At 37.8% G+C, this 8,660-nt stretch overlaps 1 protein-coding gene across 5 annotated transcripts; it reads left to right on the top strand.

Annotated features, from left to right (window-relative positions):
- Positions 1-1,162: 1,162 nt before the first annotated feature.
- LOC131781546 (ETS-related transcription factor Elf-4) lies at positions 1,163-8,353 on the top strand. 5 transcript variants are annotated; one of them, XM_059098218.2, is made up of 5 exons: positions 1,163-1,379; positions 3,111-3,215; positions 5,288-5,570; positions 6,675-6,967; positions 7,825-8,353. In XM_059098218.2, exons 3-5 carry the CDS (start codon positions 5,522-5,524, stop codon positions 8,197-8,199), a joined length of 717 nt encoding a protein of 238 aa, XP_058954201.1. In that variant the 5' UTR covers positions 1,163-1,379; positions 3,111-3,215; positions 5,288-5,521; the 3' UTR covers positions 8,200-8,353. The 5 variants fall into 5 exon arrangements, with proteins under 5 accessions (XP_058954201.1, XP_058954200.1, XP_058954199.1 ...); XM_059098217.2 differs by having other exon boundaries at positions 5,261-5,570; XM_059098216.2 differs by having other exon boundaries at positions 3,111-3,234.
- The last annotated feature ends 307 nt before the right edge of the window (positions 8,354-8,660 follow it).

Here is an 8,660-nt window from a genome sequence, read left to right as displayed (position 1 = left end):
TCAGCAAACAAATCCCTTGAGAAAAAAATTTCCATCGGGTTGAAAATGTGACAATAGGCTCATGCGTCAGCTGTGCATTCATCGAGATATGAAGCACGCGGGAAGTTTGGAGAGCACGAAAGATGCGTAAGTGTTGCTCGAGGCGTAACAACTCTACCTTCTTTCGTGCTCTCCAAACTTCCTGCGTGCTTCATATCTCGATGAACGCACGCTGACGTATGAACCAATTGATAATTTGTGGATGCGAGAGAAGGATCCTATTAAAAACCTCCAAACAATATCCCAAAGTGTTTGCCTTTTGATCTGCTCGTTGTTTCACTCAATTATGAACCCGAGGCAAATCATGGTCAACTTAACCTATGTCGGGCTTCTTCAAGGGATGTTTAAGAAATTTAGTTTTGCTGTGACGTGTTTATTAACTGGAAAAATGGCGGAGTCCTCCTTGAATTGAAACAAATTAAGAGCGAGTAGAAGTCGCAAGTCCCTTTTTTAAAAGTTTAATCAATCAGAGAAACCAGGAATGTCTGTAAACTTCAACTAAAGAACTGAGTCTGCATTTTACCCCTGGTCTGCAGTCTTCAGTCTGCGTTTTACACTGACCGATTGTTATATTCTAAGTATTGCTTAACGCTAATTTAACGACGGGTTAAAGCTCGAACGTCAGCTTTCGGAAACTATTCAAGGTGATGAATTTAAATTATCTACTAAGTTGATAAAACCAAATTATCTCGTAGAACCCTCATCAACGCAGCAAAAAAAAATTTACCCCCCTTAATACCTAATAATAGGACTTTATCATCACTACATTCAGGTCAGATTTTACTTCGTTTCATAAAAGAAGCCCGTAAATGCTAGAAATTAAGTTGGTTTTGCGAACGTGCCTTTCATTTTCATTATGAACGGTGTTTAGGTGCGTGCACGCATTGAAGCGTAGGAAATGACCTTTTTCACAATGCAAAATTTCAACAGACGCGCCGGAAATATTTTAAAACAAAGGTTTATGCTTCAGCTGGGCGTTCATTTCGGTACGAAGTACCTAATGATCTTGGAACGCAGAAAAGAAAACAAAGCTGCTTCCCGCTGGGTCTTGCTAGAAGCTTTTCCAACTTCCTGCGTGCTTCCTATTTCTATAAACACCTTGACAAATGAAACAATTATTTATTTGTTCGATGGGCATAATGATAACACCCACACAGATCATGCAAACGTTTTGACTTGTTCGCTGCTCGCAATTCGGATCATATGATGACTTTTGAAAGAGTACGTACGATAAACGTGTCACATTCAGTTAAGTACAAAGGAGTATGTACCAAACGAAACTGTTTAGACCTCGTGAGGACTCACACCTTGGGTGTGAAAAAGGATATAAACACGCTAAGGTGAGTATTCCCTTTTTCCTGCTTGTCAAAACAGGCCGTACAGATGCATTATTATTGCGTCTATTAGTTCCCGACTGGATTAGCCTTCAATTTCTTCATTAGCTTACGCCCAGTGCTAACATTGTCGGGACGCCTAATTTCACACTAAGATTCTGCCGTTCGTTGGTATAATGAAATTGAAAATATAATCCTCGAATTTTTGAAGCCGCCACAATTTTGTACTCAAGGTAATGAATTTGAATTTCAGTTTCTCATCTTTGCTTTGCGAAGGTAGTATTACCCTTGAATTAGCCAATCAGCGAGTGCAATCCGATATGGATCGGTTTCACACTCCAGCCTTGTCATAATGGACTAAAATAGTGGTAAATGTTGTGGTCACAAACTTAGCATAAATATAATTGCGTCAAATATGTCCGTCTGTGGACTAGAAATCAATCCGTTGTTGTATGCACACTAAATACATTTGAGCTCTTAGCTCAAAAGCAGATTCACGAACTCAACAGGCAAGTTTACTCAAGTATCTATAGATGTTGATTCGGACTTCCTTCCTCTGCTTTCGAAATTGAAATAAATTAGCGCATGTCGCAAAAAAGGGGCCATAACTCTTCTCAGACGGGGAAACCGCTTTCAATTAGATGATATTTCTTAAAAATATTTCCTCCCCATTCTTTTTTGTTAAGTACCCTAAAAGTCAGAATTTGATATGAAGGTCCATCGGTTTCGCAGCCAGCCTTGTCCACTTCCAAAACAGAATCATCATTTTTACTTCGTACGAGGCTCACATTTTTGTAGGAGAAATTGACGAATGGCGAAATTTACAACCGGGACCCGGGTGGTTTGCGCTCACTCCCTACTGGACGACTTGGGAGAACTAAAAGGACCTTCAATCAGCCTGTTACAGTCACCGACGGAGGCGAGTGAAAGAAAGGGCGCGAAATAATCGGCGGTTGTGGGTGTCAGGCTTGAAAAGAACCACGAATTATTTTTCTTTGCGTTATACCTGCCACCAAGTTCCGCGCGCACACTTTGTCGCTTGTTTCCTTTAAACTAAGAGTCTTCCACAAGCTTAACTCAAGCACGAGTAGATTTCTTTTGTCTTGAATGAAGAGCGTTATGGCCCCATTCATCGCGCAAAAGCTGTTTTAATCTTGGCTTTTCTTAATCATTCCTGTTTCTTCTTGATCATTTCATATCTCTTTTTGTGTTCAGTTCGTCCGCTCCGGCATTTACTGGGGAAATACTGTACTCAGCTTAAAGTGATTGAAACTGTCTTGAAGCAACTTTTTCACAACACTATCTTAAACGAGTATGGACAAAAAGCAAAGAGGAACTAGTAAACAGGAAAGAACTAAAGACTTCCTTTCCACGAAAGATCATGTAATAGTCCGGAAAATTACAAAAAAAAAATTGAAAAAATTAAGGAAACTTTAAATTAAGTTCGGCTCATGAAAAGTTTGGCGTCTCAAATAATGAGGTTAATGACAGACAAAATTACAACGAGTGGCTGAAAAAAAAAACGAACTTGAGAATTTTCCCAGATAAACAGACCGTGATGTATGTCTTGAACCATCCACGCTGTTTCGTAAAGGGCAGCTACATATAATGTAAGAAACCGTATAAAAACACGTGCTCAGTCAACTTATTAATTATTGGTGAAGTTTACAGATAGGTTAGTGTTTGAAGATTTTTCCAGACGCTGTTTTCTCATAATAATTATTTTTATGTTTGCAGTGATACAGTTACAAAGTACCTGCAGTAAGCGATGACATGGAGGTTCGGTGTCTAAGACTGTGGAGACGAGAAGACCAGCGGGGAGATATCATTGGACAACGCAAGGTCTGGTTGAAAATTCAAGGTACTTTCTTCATTAAAAACCCCATTAAGCACACGTGCCATTTTGCATGCTGCAGTTCTTAGATTTTTATTATTTCTGATACTGAGTATTAAAAAAAAATTACTACTCAGGGTAAATTTTGATTCGTCTCAAGCAATGTGTGGTTGAAACTAACTTTTAATGCATGCCAATACAAACACCTCCAAATGAAATTCCTTAAAAATGGGAAATGGTTTAGGCAAAAAAATTAGGAAAAAATATTCCATATGAAAGTTACCATCGATAATCTAAAAGCAACAGTATATTTTAACGACAAAGTAACATAGATTGGTGCATGCACACATCAGTTCTGTCATTAAGTGTACCTTCGATCAGCATGTGTATTTCAAAATCTCTGCGTGGGAAAATGATAAGACTGTGGTTGTTTCGAAACAACGATAAAGGTGATATAGACAAAAGTGGTAAAACTCAAAGAATTTTTTTAAAAATAAAATTCGCCTTTGACAAGTTCGTAATACCAACATGATCGTCATCTCCGTAACGAGGAATATTCCTATATAACATTTACAGCACTTGGTCATGTTGCGCCCAGTCACCTCGATAAGGAAGCATCATTTTTCTTCGGCAGTGCCATATTTTATTTCACCGACGGAATCTTGCCTATAGCACGATACGTCTTTTACTTTTAAAAGGAAGAAATATTTTCAATGTTTTTGCACAGTATCATTTCAACAACGAACCTCAAGTTTCGCTTCAGCACGTGTTTTCTCACAAAAGCCGCCATAGTGTTTTTGGAAGCAGTTTTCCCAAAAAGCTTTCATAAATATTTAACCAAAAATTATGCTATTGTTGCACCTGCGGTTTTCCAAGCACATGGAGCGGTCGCTCACATACAGTGGAGACGAACTGACTAGGGCTGCCAAATTAGAAACTAGCAATATCAATCAGCCCCCCCTTATAGCCATTCTTTTAAGTCATTCAAAAGATTTCTGGATCCCTTCCGTATTACAATGTCGGATCGACCGCGTGCAGCAACTTGAGTGACATGGATTTCAAAGATATTTGAGTTTTTTCTTCACACAATTAGTAGTCACGTATAACTCCGTGAGAGTATTGATAAATTTTAAAGTTGCATGTGTTTGAAGATAGAATTGTACTCTTCACTATCAAACTCAGGAAACCGTGAGCGCGAAAATATTCAGGGAATATTGTTGTCTTCCCATGGAAGAGCCAATTAGGCGTGGGAAAAATGAAATATTCTTGCAAATAAAAATTTCCTTTGAGTACCTTTGTTACATCCCTTCAACAAAAAAAAAATATACAAAAATAATTTGAGAGATCTAATAAATTGTTCATGTTGAAATCCCTCATATACGAAGAAAGTTATATTCTAAAGAGCCTTGACAAAACTTTTAACTAATTCATGATAGTGGCTATTAAATAATTTTGTTGTTTAAGTATTGTATTATTGAGTTAGTCATCGAGATCTGCGAAAGATAACGTTCTCAAAACTTAAACAAAAATATAATAAACTTGCATTTAGCAGTTCTATATGCCCTTATCGCATTTTCCAGAACGGTTTCTCTACTTCATGGAAAGACAGACCATAAGATGAAAACACACAAAACTACGTTGGTACCTAACCATCTGAGCAAGACAAAATGTTCTTTACAGCCCTATAAGTGGAAAGTAAAAAGACATATTTTTAAGATCGTTTAAATTTGATTAACGCTGTTTATCATACTCTTATGAAAATTCTTCTGGCTTGAGTAGTATTGTAGAACGCTCTTCAAACGTTTTGCTCCACAAGGCCTGTTTCTTCACCATTTCTTATACAGCCTTTTCCCAAAAAAAAAGTTCCGTTCTTGAGCCGTTAGAAACTCTTTACGGTGGCAAATTTACATTACCAACTCGGTTGATGGAAACAAATTATCTTGTTATGCATTCCCACTGACGCAGCACCAGAGTTTCTTCAGAAACGTACCCTTTTACCTAAAAAGCTGCATGAAATATTTAACTTAAAATAGTGCTATTGTTGTAATCGCAGGTTTAAAGTGTTTGGAACAACCTGCAGGTAACAGAGCCCATAAACGAAGCATTTGAAGACGGTGGAGATGAACTGACAGGATATGTCACTTATGACGACATGAACCCTCTACCAGCCACTCCTTACGTTTATTCTTTATGATCTGTTGGAAAAGTCCAACTTGATTCAGTTAAGACCGAGCATCAACTTAGGCAACACCTCCAGGAAGTCAGATACCTCTTCAATTCGCGCTGCTAAAAAGGGGACCTTGATTGGATAACTATGGCTGACAACATTTCGCTGACAAGAATGAGGAAAATGCAACAGCAGGGTAAGATTTACAATTCATTGTTATCCATCCTTGACTTCCTCTTAACAGTTTTTAATCTATAAGGAGGCCTCGCCATGACTTGTGTTGGCATCTTGAAATACCAAGCTAGTATATTCCGAGGCAACCGTGTTGCAATCCTTGTGAATTTTATTCATCCGTAAATATCGTTGCACCTTCATTTTGTACCACTCTGGAGTTTTATACTCTTGGAAACTATCATTTTACATCTTCATCTGAATTGGCCGCAATTTAAAATCCCAAACACCCAAACTAAAAAAATCCGCGTAAATCCTATTGATCCCAACACATTCCTGTTCCCTCTTTATTTTTTCTTACACGTCCGGTGTTTTTATACCCTTGGAAACCTTTATTTTCTCTTTTCGCCTCAATTAGACGCTATTTGAATGACCAAAACTTAAAAAATAATACTGATAAAAAAAAAATTCCGCGAGGTTTCTCTTTTGAAGAAATAGAAATTAGCGAACAAATTGACCGTTTAAAAACGAGTCCAAAATTAGGATCAACCTCATCAAGCCGTTTTCTTCATTCTTAAGTTATTCAATTTGCATTATCAACTCAGTTGATAAAATCAAATTATCTATTGTTTTATTTAAGTTTGTTGATGGAACTGCTGCAGTACACTTGAGTGTCCATTGCCACCACGGGAATTTCACCCTTCCTTTTTAAAACGAGAAAATTTAGCCACAGAAGGGTTTTTTTTTTTTCGTGTTTGAAACTTTTCCACCTAAAGATAGACCACCAACAGTCAAATTTTGTCAAGTTCTAATATTATCATAAGGAGAGAGTGTATATGGATTCGTTCGCAATCCCTTATGAAAACAATTGAACATAAAATCTTCTTTAAACTCTAAAATTTCCATTCTGCAGTGGCCATTGCATGAAATTGTTTTTAAGAAAGGTGTAATCTACTATGTTTTTATAACTTATAAAGGACTCCGTCATTTGAATTGTCTGAAAAAGGAAGCTTTTTGCATTTAGAAAAAATTAGATGGTTGCACGATTAGTTTTGTCTCAATAGTCCTCTCCTTGATTTATTCAGTACTCTTGACGACTAACCTATTTACAAAATTTACCTTTATCTAGTTGAAGGTCAAGTGGAAGACCGAGTCAACCCAGGCAGAGGTAAATCATCGAGCCAAAGGCAGCGTTACAGAAACATTGTACACTTGTGGGAGTTCCTATTGGAACTTCTAGCATACGGCCACCAAAGTTCATCGATAATAGCCTGGACTCGAAAGGAACGTGGAGAGTTTGTGCTGAGAAATCCAGAGGAAGTGGCAAAACTGTGGGGTGCCTATAAAAATGTACATGAAATGACTTACGCGAAACTCAGTCGAGCGTTGCGATATTATTATCAGAAGGGAATCATTAAAAAGGTAAGGAAAATTAAAATGATCCATTTTTAAAGATGCCATTTACACTTAGAGTCAAAATGCATGGCAGAACAACGTGTTTTCCTTCGCGAGCTGTTGTTACTTCAGCAACTCAAAAGACACAAAAAAGTGTGTTTAAAAACATGAATTAACATTGTCTGAAATTATGTTCACCGTCCCGAATGGCGCCAGACTTCCTCTTTTGATATCACTCAAGGACAGCGTGAGTTGGAAACAGTGTGGAATAGTTCCCACACGCCACGACTCAGCCCTCGAAAAGTTTGGTAACTTTTACCTGTTATTTTGTAAGGGAAGGTGAAAAAAAAAAAAAAAATCTCAAGTTGTGACACGCAATTAAATTAGAAAGCAATCAGTTCTATAAATTGCATCTTTTGTCGCCGCTTTTTAAATTGCTGTCGCTGTCTTTGTTCCTTCAGAGACTCTTGAAAGGGCACGAGAACATCGTTATTAGAAATCCATAGAGCAATGAGAATGACACATGCAGTCGATTACGCGGTGTTTTCTGAAGTCTCGTCAAAAGATTTCACTTGTCACCTACGGGAAATCTAAAGCTCTCGTGTTAATTAAATTTTATGGCTTTTTCTTGAAGTTAAATAAAAATTAGAATCACTGTAATATGATAATTAATTTCATTGTGAACCGGCGTAAAACCTGCCTGTAATTCTAAACGCATTCTCATTCCCGTTGACGTATATAGGTTCGTTTATTTGCTTTCCTTACAAAAGCCTTTTCAGTCGCCAGTTCAAGTAGTAAAGCTTTTGATTGAAAGAAGAAATCACTTTCAGTAATTTCATGTGGTTAATGTTGCATTTTTTTTTGTCTTTTTTCATTTCTCACAGGTTGCTGGCTTAAGACTGTGCTACCAGTTTGGAAAATTGCCTTATAACTACGAACCTGGTGTCACAAGGTCTCGCTATCATGGATACAGACTCAATGAATGTATCCAAAAAAAACTCAGAACAAAAGAGCTTGCGTCTTTCCAATCTGTAATTCACGGCTGTTACTTATCGTCATCTTGTGCTCCCATCATAAGATGCTTCTGCCAGACACCAAGACCCACGCCTCCTCGTCCAAAGATGTGGTTTCCAGATCCCCTATCTTCCCTGTTGCCTTTTCCTGAAGTCATGTTTCCGACCAGTGTCGATGCAATGAAGCCGTTCTTTTCCCCTTCTGGTCACAACCCTTTTTATAGGAACATGATGAATTCAACGTAGCCAATTTTTTGGTAGAAAAAGGTGTTCGCTTCATTTTCCCAATCGTGTTTCCTCTTTTAGCAGAACCGCTACAAACTTGCTGCGTTTTATTTGTCAACAGTGTAATAGAAATAATAATAAAAAAAAATGTGAACCTCTTTATAATTTTTTGAACCGAATTACGCTCGCGAACCATTGTCCTCTCTAACTCTCGCGAAATGTGAATCGACACAATCTTAAATTTTTTAGCAGAGGAAAGTTGGAGAGAGAGAGATATTTCACCTAATCGATAGTGCAACGGCGAGAAAAATACTAAGGAGGTAAGGGATAAGAGAAAAGATTCCAAGCGTCTTCCGTCTCACCACACGCTTTTTTTAGCCCACTGTAGCCGATTATTAAACATTTTATCTCGGCAAACGATCGACATCATAAAAACTCGCGCTCCCTAAGAAAAACACCGCTCAGACAACTTCTGTCTTTGC

Source organism: Pocillopora verrucosa, chromosome 11 (assembly GCF_036669915.1).
Source record: "Pocillopora verrucosa isolate sample1 chromosome 11, ASM3666991v2, whole genome shotgun sequence".
NCBI lineage: Eukaryota > Metazoa > Cnidaria > Anthozoa > Scleractinia > Pocilloporidae > Pocillopora > Pocillopora verrucosa.
This window is presented reverse-complemented; position numbering and strand designations above follow the sequence as displayed.

Coding starts and splice junctions, on each gene's coding strand:
- LOC131781546 (XM_059098218.2), top strand. CDS start 5,522: ATGGCTGACAACATTTCGCTGACAAGAATGAGGAAAATGCAACAGCAG. Junction 5,571..6,674: donor GAGGAAAATGCAACAGCAGG/GTAAGATTTACA, acceptor ACCTTTATCTAG/TTGAAGGTCAAGTGGAAGAC. Junction 6,968..7,824: donor AGAAGGGAATCATTAAAAAG/GTAAGGAAAATT, acceptor CATTTCTCACAG/GTTGCTGGCTTAAGACTGTG.